Here is a 23,713-nt window from a genome sequence, read left to right as displayed (position 1 = left end):
TACTAGGAAGCTGCAGGAGAAGATCTAGAAAATGTCTCTGACATTTGTTCTCACAGACAGAACCTGCAAAACATGTGGGGAACACGTCAGGAACTGACTGAAAGCAGATATAATAAACTAGGTTCACATCGTTAACACGACTCTATAATAAACTGCAACGCTGTGGGAACGTCAGCTTCAGACGGAGAAAGTGTTTCATATAAATGTTTGTGTTTCCAGCTCCATGTTTAGTTTAATCTTTTTTCTGCGTCTTTCTAAGTTTATTAAAGAAACATTTAACTCTGTCTCCACTCGCGTTCATCACAGAGACTAGAGCATTCTCCGAGTTCACACATGGCTTCAATTAGGTCCTCTCATCCATCTCTGGGACGCAGGTGGCTATTACACCCACACACTCACACACACACACACACACACACACACACACACACACACACACACACACACACACACACACACACACACACACACACACACACACACACACACACACACACACACACACACACACAAACTCACTCTGTGTGTAATGAAGCTGCCACATTGTGAAAATACCATTAAATTGAAATTGCTTCAGTCTGGTTGTGAGTGTGTGAGGTTGTTCGTTCGTGTGTGTGTGTGTGTGTGTGTGTGTGTGTGTGTGTGTGTGTTTGTCCAGAAGAAGCCTGATGATGTGATTTCTGCCTCTTAAACTTTTACTCGACGGCAGGTAGTGATTGAATGTTTCTGGAGCTTTCAGCTGCAGCTCATGACCTTCACTGGACTCTGGCCTAACATGGAGGAGACTCGTTCTTTCCTATGATGGAAGATGTAAAACAATATGAAACCAAAGCCGTTAAAAAGAAAGAGATAAAATAATAATAATGAAAGCACTGAAATAAAATGATAATGTTTAAAAGTAAATAAATATATGATGTAAAACTAGATATTATAATAAAAGTGTAATACTGAGAAGTTATTAACACGGTGTTGACGGACTGTCGTCTCCGGGGTTCCTCGGGGCCTCAGATGTTTCTGAAGTTGTGTTTTTAAAGCTGGATGTTTGGTTTCCTGCTCGTCACCTTCTCCACGACTTACTGGAACCAAATCTCACCCTGGGCCAAAAGAACGGGGGCCGGGGGGTAAGCCTGGCGGGAGGGGCTCGTCCAGCGCGGGCGGCGGCGGCGGACGAGGTTCCTAAATCTGTTTTCTTAAATTTAAAATCTGATGTTTGTCTTTACGTCCGTCCTGAAACGGTTGTATTCATTTATTTTGTTCTGTTTTCGTTTCCGTTTTCCTCGTCAGACTCTGTTTGTGTTTGTAGTTTCACATGAACGTGAGGCTCCACTGCGGTTTATTATTGCTGATCCAGCAGGTACACACACACACACACACACACACACACACACACACACACACACACACACAGACACACACACACACACACTGCCTGTGTATGAATAGTAATTATGATTAGCATACAGCCAGGGCCACACACAGAGACACACACACACAAGTATTTCAAATGAAGGCAGTGTGTGTTTAAACGTGTTTCTCGGGTCGACTGAGAAAACAGAAACATTTCAATAGACACACACATTCCTCAGTTTATACACACACACACACACACACACACACACACACACACACACACACACACAAACACACACGTTACATAAACACACAGGTTAATATCCACGCTGGCGACTGGTTTGGTTCCACTGGTAGAAAGTAGCTGAGTACATTTACTCATGTGAGTACTTCTATGTTAAAGAGCAGTTTTCAAGCCTCAATTCAGCGTCATCTTGGGTTTTTGAAACCAGACGTAACCATATTTGGAGGGGCGGGGGTGGAGCCTGACTGACAGTACTAGCTGTCAATCACACTGTGGTATCCCCCCCCTCCCCCCCAACACACCTAGTGCTTAATGGTCTGTTTGACTTTAAATGATCATAATTCACTAAATGAACTTCAGCTGTTTGAAGAAGACTTGAAACTAGAGACTGAGACATAAACTCCATGTTTACTGACGTTATAAAGTGAGAAGCAGAGTCACTTTCTATAGAAACTACCAGAGGAGTCGCCCCCTGCTGGTCACTACAAGGTACCTGCAAGTTTCAGCTCTTCCAGATTGACTTCACTTTTCAGATCCAGGTCTATTTTTATAAACAGTCTATGTTCATCGTAGTAAAGTTGCTAAGCTAAGCTAAGCTAATCACATGCTAGCACAAAGATGAAACCTATTTACGTTTTCGACAAGTTTCTTCACATTCTCTTAAAACTCTCGTTAATGATCCTTCACAAACGTATAAATTAAACCTCTCTGTCATCTCCTGACCTTTCACCCCGACCCCAGCTCAACCCTGACTCCTCCCAACACACACACACACACAAACTCACAACGTCTCCAAACTGTGGAGTCCGTGGAAGCAGTCCGTTCCCATGGAAACGATCCTATTGTTGTTGAGATGCCTGTGGAGAGAGAGAGACTGATGGACTAATGAAGCAGACAAAGAGTGTGTGTGTGTGTGTGTGTGCGTGTGTGTGCGTGTGTGTGTGCGTGCGTGTGTGCGTGTCTTTCTAAAAGGGGGACAGGGGCCTCTCAAGAAGTTTTTTTTCCTTCGGTAATTTCATGCAAATTAGCTTCAAGCCGATTGGACAAAAGAAATGACAGAAGACTTCAATGCTGCCGCGCTGAGCGCCATCACTCACACACACACACACACAGTCACAGACACAGTCACACACACACACGGTGTTGTGCATGTTATTAAGAAGCTAATACTGACGGACACGGACAGTCGCTGCTAGGGTCAAACTTAATGCAGCAAACAGCTCCTAGCAACAGACACACACACGCACAGTCACACGCACACACACACACACACACACACAATTAAAATAAAAAACATTATTAAAACAGACGTTTCTGTTTTCTTACGTAAAAAGCAGCATAAATAAGTATTTTTGTCTCTTTGCTTGAATGTTTAAAAAGTGATATTTCCTCTGAACATGTTTATCTTCAATGACACGTACAGCACCACAAGGCGGCCCAGCTGGCTGAAGGCGTGGTCAGGGACGTGGCTGATGAGGTTGAGGGCGAGGGTCATGGCCTGCAGGGCGGGCAGCTCGCTCAGAGCCGCCGCCGGCACCTCTGTCAGAGAGTTGTCATCCAGCCACAGGTGACGGAGTGTGCGCAGACCCGTGAAACAGCCGACAGGAACCAAGGAGATGTGATTGGCGTCGAGACGTCTACGGAAACAAAGATAGATGTCGACATTAAAAACTGCAAAGACAAAAAACAACTCTTTTCTTAACACTCTTCTTTATTTGTAGTTTCACTGAGTTCACTTCACTCTGAGGTCGAGTGTTTGATGAGCGGCTGCTCAGCTGCCATCGGCCTCTCAGGGACAAACAGAGGTATTTTAATGAGCTCAGACTTAAGGCTGAGAGGATTTTGTCGGTCAGCGCCGAGGAAACACTGAGATGATTTATGTGAGTTTCCTCATGATCACTTGTTTTTCGTTAAATTTCCCTGGATTGTTTTTATTTAAATAATACGACATAAAGAGAAGAAAACGCCTTAACATCATATACATTTATTTTGTTTTCATATCACAATCTCAAAACTATCACTCAGCCATGAATCTTTTTTCAAGAAATCCTGATTCTGTGTGTTTCCTGCTTCCTTTTTGACCTTCAAAGTAAAAGCCACTCATAATGATGTATATCAACTCAAAACAAAAAGAAGAAACTTGTTTTGACTCTAAGTTGATGTGAGACACAAAGTTTCTCTGTGTTCGGACAATACGTTGTCCGTTCATGTACTGAGAGAAGAGGAGGATAGGACTTCACATAATGAGAGAGAGAGAGAGAGAGAGAGAGAGAGAGAGAGAGAGAGAGAGAGAGAGACAGAGAGAGACAGAGAGAGACATAGAGAGAGACAGAGACCTTAGACGTCTCCATTCTCAAACCCTTATCTCTACACACAGTTACACACAGGTACAGTTTCAGCATAATTACCACGTGTTGTTCAGGCAGAGAGAACACTGGACTGCATACATTAATGTACCAGACCGTGTGTGTGTGTGTGTGTGTTTGTGTGTGCGTGTGTGTGTGTGTGTGTGTGTGTGATCCTGAAGATTCCTTTCTACCAAAGAGTAAAACGAGACAAAACGATGGGTCTGTGAGAGTGTGCATGTGTGTGTGTGTGTGTGTGTGTGTGTGTGTGTGTGTGTGTGTGTGTGTGTTTGTGTGTGTGTCTCACAGTGACTGCAGGTTGTGCAGATTGTTGAAGGCCTCGGCAGGAACACACGTCAGCTGGTTGTTTTGAAGCATCCTGCAAAAGAGACGAGAGAAAATAATGAAACATTTTAAAAAGTACATTTACAACCGTTTCTGTCACAGTTGAATAAAACAAATTAATTATAATAATTAATTATAAAAATTATATGAATCGTTAACTGGGAAACGCTATTGGAGCATCCGAGCACGGACTACCAGACTCAAAAACAGCTTCTTCCCCCAGGCCGTAAGGCTTTTGATCAATCAACACTGACCCTCTGAACAGTTACCATGCACATTCTGCTCCACCACCCATACAAATACAGACGTCTGAAGGTCTGAGGCTGAAACAAACTTACAGAACTTTGAGGTTGTAGAGGCCAGTGAACGCTCCTCTGGGGATGGACGACAGGTCGTTTCCCGCCAAACGCCTGAGCAAGAGGGAGAGAGAGAGAGAGAGAGAGAGAGAGAGAGAGAGAGAGAGAGAGAGAGAGAGAGAGAGAGAGAGAGAGATTCATCATACTGCACCTTAAAATATAGATTTTACATAAAGATGGACGACATGATGGCTCCATCAACCCCCGGTGGCCGGCTTCAAAACCCCACCTCCTCCCTTGTAGCAGATGGTACATGGTGCAAATTCTCCTTCGTGTGGAGAAGAGACAACTCGTCCTGGAGGTCCGAGTGTTTTCGAGGCCACGCAGAGGTCAGCCCGTCCGCTAGTACCCAGCAAGCACCTCTGCGGTGCCCCATCGCCGTGGTGACGTTTCTCACTCCACAGTGACAAATATCACACACACACACACACACACACACAAACACACACACACACAGACAAACACACACAGCTGGCTGCAGGCAGAGTCATGCTCAGGTCTCTGTGAGGTCAGCTGTTCACGCTGATGCACGTCTGAGCGTGGTCATGACATCACAGGAAGCCGCTGCCGTGACAACCAGGTGACGATTAATCACTGAGCAGATGAAACTAAACCGATTTCTGAAGATGAGACTTTTCGAGTTTGAAAGTTGGACGAGCAACGTAAACAACGCAGGATGATTATCACAACTTCCTCCATCGTCACCATATTTGCTGTTGTTGCAGATGTACTGCTGTAACCATGGCAACATTAAGGACATATGGAAGTATGATTGCAGTGACAGTAACATTATTTCTATTGTCCTATAAAGGCTGCAGAAATTAGCCTTTAAGATAACGTGTTATATGAGGTGACAGTGACCCTGACTTTTGACCCTTGACCCCTAAATCAGTTCAACTGTGAGTCTAAGTGAAGGTTTGCACCAAATTTGAACAAATTCTACGTGTGTGTGTGTGTGTGTGTGTCTGTATGTGTGTGTGTCACTCACAGCTCCTCCAGGAAGTGTAGGTTGGACAAACCTCCGCTGGACAACACAGTCAGATTATTCATACTCAGATCGCTGCCGACACAGAGAGAGAGAGAAGTGAGTGTTAGTGTCTCTGAAATAATAGAATGATTGTATATCAAACTATAAATACTAAAAAAAATACTGCACGTTCATAATTATATTTTGTTTCACAGCAGCTTTAATAAAAAAACATCAATTAATTATAAAAACATAAAAACTGTCAAGGTCTGGTTCAGACACAGAAACCATTCAAACACAGCTCACATGTAAAAACAGTTACACAAAGCATCTACACTGTAAAAAAAGAAAAGTTGACTCAACTTAAAAAAGTAAAGCAACCAGCTGCAACGCTTTTTTGAGTTGACCTAACTTAAGGGCTTGTGAGTTGTGTCAACTTAAATAATTAAGTTCACTCAAAATGTTATATAGAGTAGCTCTGAATGGTGATGTTCTGTTAGACTAACTTAACATCTCCATTCAGAGCTCCTCAAATCTACAAGTTAGGAATACTAGATTATATGCATGCTAATGATTTGAAAACATACATCAACAGAACTGGATAGTTTCAGTCGAGAGAACTTAAACTTAAACTTGAAATGCTTAGTTAACTCAACTTTGCTGCCCATCAGTTGAGCTAACTCAAGTTTACTCTATTCATACTGTTGTGGAAATTCAATAATAACACCAAAATTCTATAAAGAATCTGTTTATTAAGAACACAGGGGTTAACATTATATACATCCAATAACTACAAAAAAGGCAACATTGAAATTGCAGCAGCAGGGATGCTTAAGTGAACTTGGTAACATTATACAATTATTTTCAAAGATAGAATATGTAAACACATAACAAAGTGCAGAACCAGCTCTCAATACTTTAGCTATAATATAGAAAACAGTATGATTGACACTATGAATCACAAAACATGTGTTAGTCAGATACTTGAGGAAACCACTGGCCAAACCCAGCAGTGAAGAAAGTGCATCCATAAAAAACATGTAACAAGACACAAACGTGTTCAGTTGCAGAGATAACCAAATCCAGCACTTAGTAAACACTAACTTCCAATGGGAACATGGGATTCGTAGCAACACTACACAAACTTGTGTAGCTACTACTGAACTTGAAAACATATTTTGAGGAATAAAGTGACATGTCTATAGAAAGTGCATCCATAAAAACGTGTAACAAGACACAAACGTGTTTAGTTTCAGAGACAAACAAATCCAGCAGTTAGTAAACACTAACTTCAAATGGGAACATGGGATTTGTGTAGCTACTACTGAACTTAAAAACATATTTTGAGGAATAAAGTGACATGTCAATGTGTGCAAATATGTGCATTGAACACATGTCTATGTGTCATGGTATCGGGCTACTTTAACAAGTTGTTTTTCAGAGCCTGAACACGGGAAGAACACTCTGTGCCAAGGTTCATAAAAATCTTTTGAAGGGCCTCAAAAGTGTACCTCAACCCTTTGGGGTAGTCCAGGTTGAGGTTGTAGGTGCATCCAAAGAGAAGTACAATGGCTGTACTGATGTCAGAGATGTCCTCCACAACAACCTTTTCCTCGATGACAAGGGCAATGTTGATTGTTCTGGGCATTGAGTGAGCTCTCCCAACATCATCTTCAACAATGGTGACTATGCCAAGTTGAACACCTGCAACGGACGTTTCCTCCGAGTCTGTATCATAGAGAAAACAAACAGACATTACTTAAATTTTTAATGTTTTCATCACCACATTTATAAATAAATTATATACCCCTGCCCATGAGTAAAGTGACATGCACCTTTATGAGTTAAACTTTGAGTGCAAGTGACCACTGTTCAAAATATGAAGAAATTTCCTAACGACAAATTTAAGATGCATTAAAAAATACAATTTGTAAGGCCACCAGATAAATTTTGACCACCCAGATGTCATCAATTAATCCATGTGAAGGGATAATTTGTGCGAAATCTGGCATTTTTTTTCTAAAGGTGCTCTTAAAATTCAGCTGGTGTGCAGTTTAAAAGGTGTGGGATAATCCTTTGATTCCATAAGTGTTAACAATCCAAAAAGGATGGACAATATCTCACCCTGACAGTGCATATAAAATCGGCCACAATCCAAACACTAAAACTTGCAGCAAAATTTACTGATTTAAGGTTTTTTTTAGGTCAACCCTCATAGATTACCTCTTGATAATGTGTTTTTACTTTTATTGTTAAAGATTTCAGCCTTAATTAGGGATAACTACTTCTATTACATTAAAGGGAATATAAATAAGTGGTTTTATTGCATATTCCTATCAAATGAATGCGTTTGCTCCCTAATCAGAGATGTACTGGCCCCTTGTATATTTATATTGGCCCAGCTATTAAAAAAATGGAAGAAAAAAACTTCAATGGTATAAACCGAAGTATTCTTACCAGACATGTCTTCAGGACGTTGCCTGGATTCTCCCTCAAATAGAGAGGTAGACCTCGGAGAGCTGTGGCCTTCCTTTGTGCAAGCACATTGGTTGTCTGAAAGACACAAATAAAGTTAAAAAAAATATACCATGGCCTGAAAATAAAATCACACCACACCTATTCACAATTTATGTTAATGTCTGTTTGCAATGTGAAAATGCACTCTCAGAAAACCTTGATTTATCTCCTACTTGCATTACCTGTTCATCAAGGTTGTCAAATAGGGCCTTTAAGTCCTTTCCTAGTGTCCCGCTACGTGTTCTGTAAAGCTTTATCAGGTTTGAGGCGTGTGCATCCAAAGATGTGAAGAATGTCTTCTTTAGATCCACTTGAGTGATTCAAAAAAACTCAGCATATATCTAAGAGAGGAGAAATAACAGTATTAGTGTTAATACAGACTCCAATTACAGAAGGTGCCCACATTGTACAGTTATAAACTAAAAAGGTTTGCTACATCCGGAAGCTGAGCAGAATGGTGGAATTGGTAGAGCATTTAGGACATTACACATTATATAAAAAAAAAATCTTACCAACAGTAAACAGTAAACAATAAACAGTCACATGCTGCCTCAAATGAGTCCTTAGATGGGCTATGTATTTCTTTGGGGCACAGATGTCTTTAAAGTCACACAATTGACAAAAAAAGGTGACTTCTACTTCAGTTTTTCTGGACTTTGTGTGTACTCTTGAAAGGTGGCATTTTAACCCACCGCTTGTTTTGAAAGTGCAGCAGCAGTCAGTGTACAGGCACGGCAGTGGCCAGAAGCGTCCCCGGTAGTGGCAAAGTCGGTAATGCTTGAGGAGAATATCCTGATTAGGGTGCGAGAACTTGCACTCCTTACACTGCATCCAAATCCTGTGAAACAAGGAAAACACATTTAGTTTATGAGTTTAACACCACCCAAATGAACAAACTCAATTTGGCTGAGGCAGAGGTAGGCAACCTTTACATCAAAAGAACCATTTTGCCCACTCTTCGCCCAAATAAAATTTGTCTGGAGCTGAGAAACATATTTGATAAGAAAGCTTATAAAGTTGCATTTAAGAAATTATAGAACAATAAAGAACTGTTGACTTTTATAGCTATTTTTACCTGTTACAAAGGAAAAAACACCAAACTCTTATGAAGAGAAGAAAAATACAGAGGCAAGTGTAGGTGTACTTTGAAATAAATTAAACACAGAACTATGTAGGGCTATTTGAGTTACATTTCCCCATATTTGTGGGAAATGTATGTAATAAGTAGTTATTTTGAAATAAATAACACGTGAACGAGCTCTGTATGAAAGCTTAATTGTTAAATTCACCGTTATGCTAAGATTCAAACAGAAAAGACACCAACAGACGACACATACCCCAGTATACACAAGGAGAAGATCATCAAAATGTACCATTATTTTATTGATAACTCAACTTAACACGTTGGTAGTTTATAAACGTAGCACGGTGGTTTGGGTGGGGTTGGTCTACAGATAACTTAAAGTAAGCAAACACGTGGCTTTCACATGTAGCTGAAAGTTAGCAAACACGTGGCTTTCACGGGTAGCTAACAGGTAGATTTTATGGATAGCTTACACATGTAGTTTTGTAAACGTTGTGAATCATTGCATTCGAAAGACAACGGGTCGCAGAATAACCAGTAAAATAGCGGCGGGAGTCTTACCTAGTTAGTGCTGGAAGAAAGTGAGGAGGACACGCAGCCGTAGGACATGCGGTCGGAGGACATCAGTCGACAAAACTTGCCGTCGGGCGATATCAGGCGGCGGAACTTGCGATAGAAGGACGTGCATCTGATCAACTACACCCCAACATGTCCAGACAAGCCCACTCTACCTGAGAGCGCTGGGCTGGCGTCTCAAAACACGAGTGCGCAGTGACGCTGACTACGTCATGACGTCGCTTTCCGGACGCGGAAGCCACGCTGAAGCGCCGTGCAGCGCTTGCTCCAACATTAACCAACATTGTCCCATCATTAATCTTTTTTTTCACTGCACTTCTCCACTTCAATTATTAATTTAATGCCATCCATGTTGAAGAAGTTCTCCGCTGTTTGCTCCGTTAAATGTCGGCTGTCGAGGGTAAATTACGTATTCTCCACTCAAGCCTGTGTGGAGAATACGTAGCCCCACTCTCTCTTTTTATCTTTATCACTGCTTGTGTGGCTGCAGTGGATGGGCAGAGGGTGACATTTAATAATGTGGTTGGTAAAAGTGGTAAAATTAAAACTCCAAGACGACAGAAGGTGAATACAAAGTAAGGGGTAAAAAGAAATCTGAACATGCTATATATATATATATTTTATATTTGTGTGTAAATGTGTATAATAATAATACAAGACATAAATATATATGTTCACATATGTATATATGTTTGTTTGTGTGTGTGTGTTTATATATACATATCTAAGTAGATATATTCCATATATAAATGCATTCATATCATTCAATCTGAACTTATATTTGCATCCCGGAGCTGGCTAAGCAATATTTGAAGTTTCCTCAACTTAAAATGTTCAGTTGACTGCACTACTTATTTGTAAACTTGAAACTTTGGGTTTGCTCAACATTTTAAAAAAAAATTTGCTCACTCAACTTTTAAAAATAAGTTAGACCAATGATTTTGAAGTTGGGCTTTTTACAGTGTACTCAGTGCTCACACACACAACCACACGCACGCACACACACACACAGGACTTCACGCTTCCTTTGGAGGAACGAGTCAACACACCTGAGTGAGAAACAAGACAGAAGTGGAAGTAACTGGAAAGAGAGAAAGTAAAGTAATGAATGAATAAGTAACGTCTGACATTTCAACTGTTGGTGTTTGACAAATTCAAAAATCATGAAAAGTTTCTTAAAAAGCTTCACAGAGCGACAAACAGGACAAAACTCTGTGGACACTTGAGGACAACGTCCTCTCTGAGACTCTGAAGCTTCATGTGTGATCCGTAGTTTCATCTGATCTGTTAGTTCTGGTTTCACTTTGTAATTTAGGGACTAAAGAATTTAGTCTGACATACGTCCTGTCGTCATCAACTACGTGGGCGTGGTCTACCTGTACTTGACTCTGATTGGTTTGTAGATGCCGTTGACGGGGGGGTCTTATCAGGTGTGGGGGGGTGGGGTGTTGAAGTCTTTCTGTTTGAATGAAGCGCTTCATTTGGTTGCCATGGTAACATCATGATGGTATCACTAGCAACATCAGCACCTACTTCACACTAGTTCACATGCACCAAATGAACGTCCTCGTGGTTCAAACATTATATCGTCGGAGGTGAAGACTGCAGCAGCTTCTTCTTCTTCTTCTTCTTCTTCTTCTTCTTCTACTGTTTAATTATGTCTCTACTTCCTGTGATTGGTCCAAAAGTCCAAACTATCCAACAAAGTGTTTTCTAGAACAGAACCAGGTTCAGTTTGATCCAGACCCAGAACTCCTCTTCTGGTCTGAGGAACCGTTCACACCTGATGTTCAGGTTCAGACTGAACTGAAGAGTCTGAAGCTCTGAATCCAACCAGGTGAGAAAGAACCAGTAACGAAGCTTTAAACATCAGTTTCTTCAAAACCGTTTCAGGTCGTCAAGTCCAAACAAAGTGATGTCATCGGCTCAAAGAGAAAATCCTTTTGTTCATTTTGTTTTTGTGCCAAAAAGTTCTTCTTCCTCTTGGCTTTTCTTCTCCTTATCTGTGTTCCTGCTATCTGTTTGATAACCATCGGGAGGGAACGTCTCTCTACTGGGAGGACGGGGAGACAGAGTGTCTTTGTCACACACACACACACACACACACACACACACACACACACACACACACACACACACACACACACACACACACACAGAGTGAGGTGTGTCTGCAGGTTGAATACACCCGTTGTTAAAAGACTTTCTCAACACACCATAAAGCCTGTTAATGTGTGTGTGTGTGTGTGTGTGTGTGTGTGTGTGTGTGTGTGTTGCTCTACCACATTGTCAACAGGTAGCCTGGTCACAAAGAGACGTTTGTTTGGACGTATTTTAGCAGAATGTTTCTTTACTCTCAGACCTAGTCACAGCCGACTGATTTTAATGACTTTCACACACACACACACACTTTATGTTGCCGTGTCCATTCACTTCATTTATTAACGAACACTCAGAATATATATGTATACATTAGAGTTGTTCATTACCCAGACTGAGCTTCACTCACGTTCTCCACACGTGCTCACACATCTGAAAATAAACAGTCAAACTTGGTTCATGATTTCAGACGCGATGAGAAGAATCCACAGTCAAATACGTTCTAAAGTTTTATCAATGGCAAAGTTCAGCTTCTTTTGTGTCTTTGATCGTTTATATTTTTTTGTTCCGTCCTTGAATGTAATAATAATATTTTAAAAAGTATTACAGGAACTTCTTTAAGACTCAATTCAAACTTTTAAAATATATTCTAATCATTTCAATTTCTTAAGACTATTGTTGCAATATAGTGTGAATAAAGTAAAATATCTACAGTGACTATAGTGACTATAGTGACTTCAATCGAAATATTTGAAATTAAAGTTATAAATTTCATTACAGAACTTTATGAGAGCAAATTAAAAATATATTAGGAAATATTATGATAAAAGTTTCCAGGAAAGTTACATTAGTCACATGAAGTCAAACATTGATCATAAAAAGTCGTAAACCTTTATAAACGTTACTCTCACAGATGAGAGTGTTTTCAGGATCGAGTGTCACAGTTTGAGTTTCGACTCCACAAAGACAAAGCGTCTGAATCGCACAAGTTCAGATGTTTGAAGTGATTGTTTGTGTCTGAGGAGGGAAAGTGAATGACGAACACGGAGAAAGGGATGAAAGAAAAGACGAATACATTAACCATGTTGTGTGGTTTTCTCCCTGTGTGTAATGAGATAGATGCAGCTCTGTGTGTGTGTGTGTGTGTGTGTGTGTGTGTGTGTGTGTGTGTGTGTGTGTGTGTGTGTTTTGTCTCTTTTCCGTCTCCTCGGGCTCAAACTGATGGATATCACACGATTATTCAAATGTCGGCAGAAAGACAAACTCTGACGACAGAGGGAAAAGAGAGTTGTGTAGTTAGAGGCAGAGTGTGACAGTGAGGCCTCGCTCTGGTTTTGTCCTCTTTCAGTCTTTCAGTCGTTCTTTCAGTGTTTTGGGGGCGGAGGGGGGGCCCCCACCCGGAGCGAGTGGTCGCAGGGGGTTTGGTCCCTGAGTCCATCTGAGCTTCCTGATTCCAGAAGGAAAGTTTCACATAAACAACAGCGAGTTGAATAAACTGAGAACGATAATAACCTGACGACTGATCTCATTCTGGATCATATTTTCAAACCTCCACCTGAAATAGTTTAATGTACGATGCTCAAGTTTTTACCATTTGGGTTTTTTCTCTCTCTAATATTAACTTTATATTTTTCCATTTTGTTTACAAAGATGAAGTTTGACTCCACGACGATGAGGAATCTAACCCGGGATCAGCAGCTCGTCACGACGTGAGGCTCCAGAAACCTCTCACATTATTAATCTACAGCTCTGACCTCTCTCACAACCTGAGGGGGAGAGACTGGCCGTCCATTTACCTCCGTGTGTGTGTGTTAATGTGTGTGTGTGAGCGTGTGTGTGTGTGTGTGTGTGTGAGTGTGTGTGTATGTGTGACAGCTGAGTGTAAGTCAACCTTGACGATCCTGCAGCAGGTAAGTTGACGACATGATTTGTTCCTCTGGTGTCGTGAGAGAGGTCAGGTGATTGACAGGAGGCTCACTGTCTGTCCGTCATGATTGACAGCTGCTATGAGTCCAGAGGACATCATGAGTAAGACGGCTGCAGGAAGTGAAGACGTGTCGTCCATCTTGAACTGGAGACTATGATGGACACCAATATATCAATAAGATCTGTTGAAAATCTTTATGTCAGAAATCATTTCCGACCATTAATCCACTCGTCAACACCAGAGAAAAACATGGCTGCCAAAGTGGGAGTGGCTAAAACGTCCTTCATATGTCCACAGCTTCTTTCAGCAGCTAAAAGTCTCCTGAGTCAGTCACACGCAGAATAGAGATTTACAGAGCCATTCAGACGTCAAACACACACACACAGACACACACACAGAGTCACACACACAGAGTCACACACACACACACACACACACAAACAGAGTCACACACACAGTCACACACAAAGCCATTGACAGAGTCGTATTCAGAGTGACGGCGGTCGAACAGTAAACTGATGTGTGTGGAGATTTCTCACAGTTTCACACATATTCAACTGGTGCTTTAATGAAACAGATTCTGAGGAAACAGCATCAGCTTCAGTTTCATCTGTAAACAAGCGTCTGAGAACTCAGTTTGATCTGGATCCTGTCGCTTTGCAGAACAACAGAGAAACACTGAGGTGGATTCGTGGGTTCAGATACCAGACAAATATCAGGGAAATCACACATACGACCATTTAGAAGACTTAATACAAGTTTCAAATTCAACAACTGCTTCTCTTCTTATTATTAAATGTGTGTTACAGGTTTGTTAGTCTTGTAAGATCTTGAGAACCAGTAGGTTCGGCACAATAGAATCAGACTTCCCTCAGTTTCTAACCCCTGACAATCGGAGGAACATACTCAAACTGAATGTTTCCCTCGTTTCTCTGCCTTCAGAAATCCATCTCTTATCTTAACTTCACCACCGAGACCAACACAAACAACCATTACACATGAACCTGTGGGAGGAAACTGGGGAAAAGACAGATTCAAAACAGGAACCGTCTCGCTGTGAGCTGACGATGATAACCACTGTACCACTGCGCCGCTAAAACCACCGCAAGCAGAAGAATTTATTTACATCTTCAGATTCACCAGCGACCTGAACACACAAACATCTGGAAACATCAACAACCTGACGATCGGCTGAACGCATCGTGACTAGGTGACAGGATGGCTATGGGTCTGTTGGATACTGGTGATCGACCGACAAACACACACACACACACACACACACACACACACACACACACAGGAACTCCTTGATGTTTTGTTGGATGAACTTCTGATTGGAGCTTTTTTAAAGACACAAAGAACCTTTGATCGCCTGTCTGTGTGTGTGTTTGTGTGTGTGTTTGTGTGTGTGAGTGTGTGTGTGAATGTCCATCTGCCTGTCTTAGACAAACTGTAAGGAAAGTGCTTTCATTGAGAAACACACACACACACACACACACACACACACACACACAGAATTGAAGAAGGTTTCCTTTAATGAGAGTGAAACTTAAATCCTGGACATTGTGCAGCTTTTAGACCACGGCCAAGACGGACAGATTTTCCTCCCACACACACACACGCGCGTGCACGCACACACACAGTGTACAGTGAGTGATGTAATGGTTTTGCCAGAGCTGAAACATGTTTTGTCGTCACCTGCTTTGAGGTGAAATGGATTTGAAGGAATTGAACTTGAGTTCAGACTCAGACGATCGTCACATGACAGTTATTAACTTTCTGAAAGTTTTTCTGGATCATTTTGACCAAAGAACATCTTCAGTTTGTGGATCAGTTCAAAGACTTAATGTGCTGACGGGAAAGCCTCAGACAAATAAGTATAAATATGACAACCATCATCCACATGCTGATCCAGGGACTAGTTCACACCTTGTTTGTTTCATAGCTTCAGACTTGACAGTTGGTTCTGAACCTGAATATCAGTGAAGGTTCCTCAGACCTCGTCCAGAACAACAGACCTTCAGAGTCCAGTACATGGAGGAGATGACTAGAGGACGTATGTCAGATCAATTCTTTAGTCTCTAATAAACAATGTGAAACCAGAACTAACAGATCAGACGACAGTTAAAGTTTGATTCACAAACATCACTGACCTGCTGCATCTATGGTTGAATATGAATTTGATTTGATCAACACTAATATATCAAATCTCTCCATGTGTCCAGAGAACCTTCACAACAACAGATACTTCTGGCAACTCCAGAACCTCCGGGAGAACAGTTCCTCAGAAACCCTGAGAACCAGCTTCAGGAGAACTGGAACCATCAGAAGCCCCTGGAACCTGAACCTGAACCTGAACCAGAATCTGTCTGACTGCACCTGAAACCTGCAGAACTTCTGGCGCTTCTTCAGCTGCTCAACCTACTTCTGCTCGTTCCTGACTCTGACTGTAGGAACCAGTATCTGTCCTGAAGGTTCAGTGGAGCCACTTTAAAGATTCTAGAACCTCAGAACCTGTTTCAGAACCGTAAGAACCACATCATGACGTGCGCGTGCGTTCCAGCAGAGCACGAGAGGAATAAACAGGTGCTGCGGTTCTCACGACGCACGCACACGCACGAAGACACATGTTGCACAGTAAACCCAGTAGACCCAGTAAACCCAGTAAACCCAGTAAACCCAGTAGACCCTCGGGGCTAACTCACAGGAAGGAGGTGAACACGCTCAGGTTGCTCGGGACCTCCCGGAGCCCCAGGTCCGAGCAGTCCACCCGGTGGAGCAGCCCGTCCACCTCGCACCGGCAGCGGCCAGGGCAGCCGGCTTGCCCCGCTGCTCTGTCCCCGGCCCCGGAGCTCCACGCCCCGGGCACCGCCGTGCTGCTCACCCGGGCGCTGGAGCTCTCCTCCGCGGCCACGGAGCCCAGCATCCCCGCGCCGAACACGGAGCTCCGCAGCCCGGCCGAGAGGAGCGAGAGGGCGGTGATGAGAGCCACAGTCCCCGGCATGTCCTCCACGGTGTCTCCCGACAGAAGTTTGAGCTCCAGAGAAATGAATTCAGAAAGAAAGTGGATCAGATCAGAGCCACATCCTGTGATCCGGATTCAAACCAGATCAGAAACCAAGTAAAACTGTTTTCAGAGAATTTGAGCTGAAGCCTGAAGTGAAGTGAGTCCAGAGTGAAGCATGGAGAGAGAGGGGGGGGGGGGGGGGGGGAGTGTGTGTGGGGGAGAGAGAGAGGGAGAGTGTGTGTGTGCGAAAGAGTGTGTGTGTGGGTGTGTGAGAGATTTTTAATCTCAGTTGGACAAACTGTTTAAATGAATAACAGAATAAATCCCAGTTGAAACATGTTTGCAATTCAATGATCATTGAAATCAATGATCGATCATTTTTCATCAAAGTTCCAGTTCAACAGCCTCAGGTCAAATATAATTTGATCACATTTACACAAATCGTCTCAAAAAGGATCTTCACGTCCTTTAGACGTCGATGAACATGATGAACATTGTATTATTATATTTTCAGGTCAGTGAACAGACATTGAGTCAGAATATGAGACATGAAACTTTAATAAACAAAACAATGTGACAAAAGGACTTGAAGCATAAAAAACTTTCATCATAACAACTCGAACATTTCACGTCTTCATTTATAAAAAGTCCAAACTGAAGTCGTCACGGACGCTGCGTTGAGCTCCTCAGTCCTTGTGACCGATTCTCAGCTGATCGAGCGTGAAACTCCGGTGACGCTCGTCCACACGACCGACGCTGAGGCTGACATCACTTCCTGTTCACGACTCGTCCCTGAACGTCTCACCACACAGCCTCACATCAGGGATGAGTACGAGTGAACGAGCAAGTAAACGAGCGAGTGAACGAGCGATGATTTCAGACGCAGCGTCAGTCGTGCCGTCTCGCTCCTCCTGTCGCCGTGGAGATGGCAGCCAGGATAGGTGAGAGTGGAGGGAGGGAGGGAGGGAGGGGGGTGAAGAGGGGGTCAAAGGTCGAGGGGTCAGTGGGCCACTGAGTTGAGCGGCTCAGCTCTGATGTTTCCTAAATCCAGAGTGGAGTCGTGCTCTTCATCGATTTCTCCGATCACAGCTCTGGAAGAAAACAGCAAAACCGATAATCACTAAACTGATCACTGTAAAATAATACTTTACTTTGTGTTTCTGTCACTTTCTTCATGTTCAGTTAAATCTCCAGTGAAACATGTTTAATTCCTCATATTCACACGTGTCTGGTAAAAACATAAATCTATGGAGGGAACTGGATGTAGAAGTAACTCTGATGGGCATCACGCCCCCTTGTGGCAGAGTCAACAGTAACCAGCAGCTCAACATGGGAAGTGATGACTTGTTCTCTTCTCTGCATTCGCCTGCAGGTGAATTTCAGACCTCAACTCCAGAAACTGTCAGGAAACTTGTGTCCTGACGTGTTGTGTAGTTGTGTAGTTGTTTGTGAAGCAGCAGCAGGTTATCAGGTCACATCCAGGCGAGGGGTGGAGCCTGTAGAGCAGCAAATGGGGGGACATGACGTATAAACTCTGCTGTGGAAAGATCAGTGTAGTTGTTTACATCTCATCCACACCGGCGTCTGCCCTCATCACCAAAAGATCTGGAATCTCCTTGTGTAGGCAAGTTGACGTCTTCGTCTTCTACGTGTACGGTTCCTCTTCTTCATTCTGAGATCTTTGTGTTCTTCCAGTTTCACGTCCGTCACGTATTATAAACCTCATCAACACGTCCACTCGCTCACTGGGAAGCTTCCACACATTGTCCTGCTGGTTCCTCGCATGGACTCACTCTGACATGTTACACACATTTTACCAGGAGGCTGCAGGAGAAGATCCAGAACATGTCCAGATGTTTGTTCTCACATACTTGACCTCCAGAACATGTGAGGAACAATTCTGTGGTTCAGTTTCGGTCTGAAATTAGCTTTGATTCATGAAGACGTTAAACTAGTTAAACTCACACGTTGTCTCCTCGGACGATGTAAAGTCCCAGCACCACCTGCTCCACACCCTGACTGGAGCTAAACACCCGCTCGTGACTCTCATCCAGGATCAGGTTGATGGTCTGATCGAAGCCCTTCAGGGTTCCCTGCACACACACACATGAATGATCTGTCATCTGAAGATCAATAATATTGATGATTAACGCGTTAAATCAACAGTTTGGGTCAGAAACGTGTTGAAACTCACCACAATCATTCTCCCGTCGGAGGTGACGATGGCCACGGTGCCTGAACCTCGGTTAAAGAAACATTTCTCGACACAACATTAAATTCACTTTTAAAACACAAAACAACCAACTCTTCTGTTTTAAGACTAAACGAATCTTAGCTTCAACTCGGCGCCGCTGAAAGATCAAGTTAAAATCACCGTTAGTTATTAAATACCTAACAAAAACAGCTGGCTAGCTTAGCCCCTGAGCTAACAAGCAGTCACCCATTCATTCACACGGTCAGTTAGCACGTTAGAAGCTAGCGGCGGGAGGATACGGTTGATGTAGCTCTCCAGGGCGGTGGACATGTCTCCTGCGGGACTTGGTGTCTGTGTTTGTGGTGAAAATGAGGCTGAGCGTTTCCACCGGGTTCGTGAGGCTCGAGAGCAACCGAGAAAACACCGACAGACACGGAGAGAGGAGCTAACGCAGGCAGCTTATGCTAACAGCTACAACAGCGAGCAGACAGAAGCAATCAAACACCGAGCAGGAATCAGAGCGTGGACCCACTGATTCACTTCCAGCCGTTTATATCCTCATAACAATATTACATATAAACCGTTATTTCATATAGAGTAACATTACATCATTTGATTAATCATTTATCAGATACTGAATTATCAATGATATATGTTATAAACCATGGTCATAAATAATACTACTTATTAAATATGCACAATAATATGTACATTTCTAAAAAAGACAAACTGTCATTCAAACACAATTTTCTATATATTATACTCATCAATTATAGTTAATGTTCAGTGATGAATACTTTTTTGTACTCCGTAAAACTGCATAATTTTCTATATATTATACCCAATTATACTATAATAATTTGTACTGCGTTATTTTGCATACACTTCTATATATCTTATCAGATGAATACTTTTAAAAACATATTTTAATTGTAAAGTTTCGTCAGCAATAAATTATATTTTTATATAATGTGCATTTTTAAATAAATTATATTTAACTATACTTTAATACATTTTTGTTAAATCACTAAGAATTCATACCTGACAAGTATTAGGCAAGTTAAATTGAACTATTGAATTATTATTCAAACTATTGAAAGAAATTTTACACAGCAATAAACGCTATTTTTTTAGTTATTAGTTGATTATTTTTAAACACATATCGTTCATGAATCATACTGGGGAATTAATTGACAGAAATTGCCCTAATTCTATATATATATTCATGTATATATGAAAAAAATCATAGTATTCAAATGTATACAGTAATGTTTTGTGTTTGATTTATATATTCATTTTGTATATATTTTATACCGCTGAATTATATTGTAATAATGTCAACTCAATAATAAATTCTACGCCTTTGAATGTATTTTTAATTATACACTTTTTATTTAACTTAACCTCAGAACATACAGAATCTTTAGTATAAAACACAACTCGAGTGTATGTATTTACAAACAAACATGTTGGTGTTTCAGTGTGAGATGACACATGAGTCGAGTCGTCCCAGCAGGTCTTCATCTTTATTGTTGCTCAGTAGTCGTCCGTACAAAGGGAAGGTGGAGAAGAGCAGTGGAGCCCGACAGGACAAACACCAGGAACGTCGATCATGCTACCAAAGTATTAAATTTGTACAAAAATACTTTACAACATCCCTGTTCCTTTAAAGAAAAATAGTTTGGTTGGTTGGTGAAGCTACATGGAAACAAATTTGACCAATTATATTAAAATGGCAGTGCAATGTGTGTGTTTGTGTGCATGTGTATGTGTGTGTCAGTGTGCATGTGTGTATGAGTTTGAGTGTGCATGTGTATGTGTGTGTCTGTTTGTGTGGTTGGACGTCTTGCTGAGGTGAATCACTAGAGTGCAAATCCCTGCAATGTTACACACGCACACAAACACATGCACACACACACAGTGTTTATGGCTTTAGAGCTCACTTGTCCAGCCCTCCTGAAGCCACGCCCCTCTTCCACTGAGTTGCTATGATCCCTATCAGAGTTTTAGCTCATCATTTGCGTAATGTCCCACAATGCTAGCTGAATCCTAACTAAACCTTAGCAGTGTTACCCAAGTGCAAGCTGTGTGCTAACTGAATGATAGCCATGTTTGCTATGTGTTAACTTTGCCATGGCATAGTTCCAGGTGGTTGCAAACCAATGGCTAGCTGTGTTAGCGCTGAAATAAGCCTGTGCTAAACTAAGTGGTGTGAGGCCAATATTAGCTGACCAGGTGTTAGCCTTACTCTATCTGTATGTTACACAACTATTGGCTAATACTATGTGTTAGCCGTATGTTAGCCTTGTTTTGAGTGTGTGCTGCTAACCACTGCTGTTTACCAAAGACCTGAGTTAGCTGTGTGCTAACTGACTACTTCCCTAGCCGTAGCCCCGTTATGTTCTAGGTGTGTGCTCCAGGTGTTAGTCTTTGTTTTCCATGTGGTGAGGTTTTAGTGACATTGTGCTGAATTCATCTTAGTCACATTAGGCTAATGCTATTCTTGTGCTCAGTGTCTGCTCGCTAAATGCTAACAATATGCTAGCACTGTGCTTCAGATGATTGGTTTTCAAAGTTGAGGATGGAGTAGAACAGCCAATCACAGCCAGCTACACAGAAAGAGCAAATCACAGCTATCCAATCAGATCTCGTTTCCAAAGCACAGAATCTGTTCCAGAGCAGCGTTTGGTCGCTTCAAGTCGGTGAGGGTATCTATTGGCCTCTGGTGCTAAGGGAGGGTTCTGATTGGCCAGTTGAAAGTGAGTTCAGTATGAGGTGGGAGCTGGAAGATGTTGACATCAATCCAAAGTAAACACACAAACACACTCTCACACACTTACACACACACACACACAGGTATTTACTGTCACAGGTTTCCTGCTCATACAGGACTTTTTTCTTGTGTAATATCTCGTGGTTATGAGGTGAGGTCGTCGGGGTTCGATGGTTTCGATGTGAACAGCGACGCGACTGAACTGTTTTTTAAATCTATTTTACATCTTTTCAGAATCAGTCGTCATGGAAACAAACGAACAAACAGAGAAAACTGACAAGTCAATCAAAAAACACACAGATCGATTAGCATAATAGATCACTGTTACTGGGGTTCAGGGGGTGGGGGGGCGGGCATGCTTGGCTTCTTCTGGAGCTGATTGGTTTATTTACGTGTTGAGGAGAACCAATCACAGACAGGCAGGGAAGCGTTTGTTTTCTGATTGGTTCCAGCCAATCAGCTGAATCAGAATTGCTGTCTGTCTCTCATCCTGGCTGTCTATTGGTCAAGGGTAGAATTGGGGGGGGGGGGGGGTTAGGCGGGCACAGCCAAGACTAGAAATTGAGGTGGGAGGGGCTTAACTGGCCTTGTGTTTACCGCACACACATGACACACACACACATACATACATACACAGTGTGGCCAGTCCAACAGGTGTAAACAGTAGAAAAAGATTCTTATTGAACTGCTCAGTGTCTTTGTCATTATTAATGTTCCAGTCTGCAGCTCGTTCATGGCACTGAACTCAAACCTGGACACGAACCCGTCTCTCTGTCCATGTTTATTAGGGATGCTCCGATCAGAGTATGTATTTGGAAGGTTTCTACCTTCAACTGAATGCTAGTTTGATTACAGTCACCTTGACCACCATCCTTGTTTGTCCAAGGACGCTCTGACTTCACAGGAGCTTATGGTTGGGTAAAGTATTTAAAACAGTACAGATGCGTATTGTCGGGACTCCATGCTACACTGTTTACTCAAATTCAGTATCTGCAAGTAGCATTAGCGTAAAAGCATGATATGGAGTCGGATGTGTCGGATGGTGGCCTATCATGGCAGAACTAAAAGCAGCTACAAGTTTGTGTGGTCCTGTGGATCCCACCCTTCTAGATTCTTACCGTAATTTCCACGCTACTTATACTTGCAACTTTACCATAATATTATTTTATCCTGAGCTTAAAATAAAACTTCACAGTGCTTCTGCCTAGAAAACCCTGTTGGGATCCAAATCTTTTTCACATTGCTAAACAGCTTCCACTCAAGTTGTGCAAGATCAAACCAGTAGGGGCAGAGTCAAGGTGCGATGATACTTCAACCAGTGATTTTCAGGTTATCAAACTACAACTACGACTCATTGGAAACTTCTTTTGCAAGAATACTTGGTGTGAATATTTATAAGAGGTACAAACATTTTGGCCCTAGGAGGCCGTAACCTGGCTTCATTATTGACAGACCTGATGGAGGGTGATGGGTTTTAAAGGGTTTCTCATGCAGAACCTTCCTGTAAAATGTTTTAAGAACAGAAACCAGTCAGTGATCACCACTAGTTTGTATGATCACAATGACATCGGCCATATACACCCTGATCGGAACATCTCTAGTCTCCTTGGCATCATGCCTGTCTATCAGCAGGTTCTGGATTCTGGACTCAAGTCCAATCAGTCTTTGTGCTGCTGTGGTTCTTGGCCAGCACAACCAAAAGCCATGTTTCTGGTTCTAGCAAGACCAGACAGTCCTGGAGCCATGGTTCTAAACTTGTAGAGGTGTACAGACTTGATTCAGTAACCACCAGGACCATGAGCAAGAACCAAGTCTTGGACCAGTAAGACTAGTGGTTATGGCTCTGGCTTCTGTAGGTGTAGTACCTATGGTTCTTTGACCCTGAGACCATGAACCAGAGCCATGTCTAGGGACAGGTAAGACTCAGG

At 42.2% G+C, this 23,713-nt stretch overlaps 2 protein-coding genes and 1 long non-coding RNA gene across 3 annotated transcripts in view; all 3 read right to left on the bottom strand.

Annotated features, from left to right (window-relative positions):
- LOC133001931 (leucine-rich repeat-containing G-protein coupled receptor 5-like) overlaps positions 1–16,815 on the bottom strand; it is a 22,740-nt gene extending 5,925 nt beyond the window's left edge. The window contains exons 1-6 of the mRNA XM_061071653.1: positions 16,517–16,815; positions 5,629–5,700; positions 4,623–4,694; positions 4,247–4,318; positions 3,016–3,231; positions 2,380–2,451 (exon numbers count right to left, since the gene is read on the bottom strand). Of these exons, the coding sequence (XP_060927636.1) occupies positions 2,380–2,451; positions 3,016–3,231; positions 4,247–4,318; positions 4,623–4,694; positions 5,629–5,700; positions 16,517–16,815 (803 nt within the window). The remainder of the gene's footprint in view (positions 1–2,379; positions 2,452–3,015; positions 3,232–4,246; positions 4,319–4,622; positions 4,695–5,628; positions 5,701–16,516) is intronic.
- Positions 6,340–9,940, bottom strand: LOC133001941 (uncharacterized). The gene is made up of 5 exons (XR_009678239.1): positions 9,770–9,940; positions 8,817–8,962; positions 8,307–8,465; positions 8,065–8,160; positions 6,340–7,335 (listed from the first exon to the last, which is right to left on the bottom strand). It is a non-coding gene; the product is annotated as an uncharacterized LOC133001941 (long non-coding RNA).
- A 583-nt stretch (positions 16,816–17,398) lies between the features above and the next one.
- LOC133006899 (U6 snRNA-associated Sm-like protein LSm8) lies at positions 17,399–19,482 on the bottom strand. The gene is made up of 4 exons (XM_061075696.1): positions 19,312–19,482; positions 19,013–19,053; positions 18,784–18,911; positions 17,399–17,909 (listed from the first exon to the last, which is right to left on the bottom strand). Exons 1-4 carry the CDS (start codon positions 19,340–19,342, stop codon positions 17,819–17,821), a joined length of 291 nt encoding a protein of 96 aa, XP_060931679.1. The 5' UTR covers positions 19,343–19,482; the 3' UTR covers positions 17,399–17,818.
- Between the last annotated feature and the right edge of the window lie 4,231 nt (positions 19,483–23,713).

The sequence above is a fragment of the Limanda limanda genome, chromosome 1 (genome assembly GCF_963576545.1).
Source record: "Limanda limanda chromosome 1, fLimLim1.1, whole genome shotgun sequence".
NCBI lineage: Eukaryota > Metazoa > Chordata > Actinopteri > Pleuronectiformes > Pleuronectidae > Limanda > Limanda limanda.
Note: the sequence above shows the minus strand (reverse complement) of the source record. Positions and strands in the feature narration are given on the sequence as shown.

Coding starts and splice junctions, on each gene's coding strand:
- LOC133006899 (XM_061075696.1), bottom strand. CDS start 19,342: ATGTCCACCGCCCTGGAGAGCTACATCAACC. Junction 19,054..19,311: donor CCTGGAGAGCTACATCAACC/GTATCCTCCCGC, acceptor ACCGAGGTTCAG/GCACCGTGGCCATCGTCACC. Junction 18,912..19,012: donor CCGACGGGAGAATGATTGTG/GTGAGTTTCAAC, acceptor GTGTGTGTGCAG/GGAACCCTGAAGGGCTTCGA.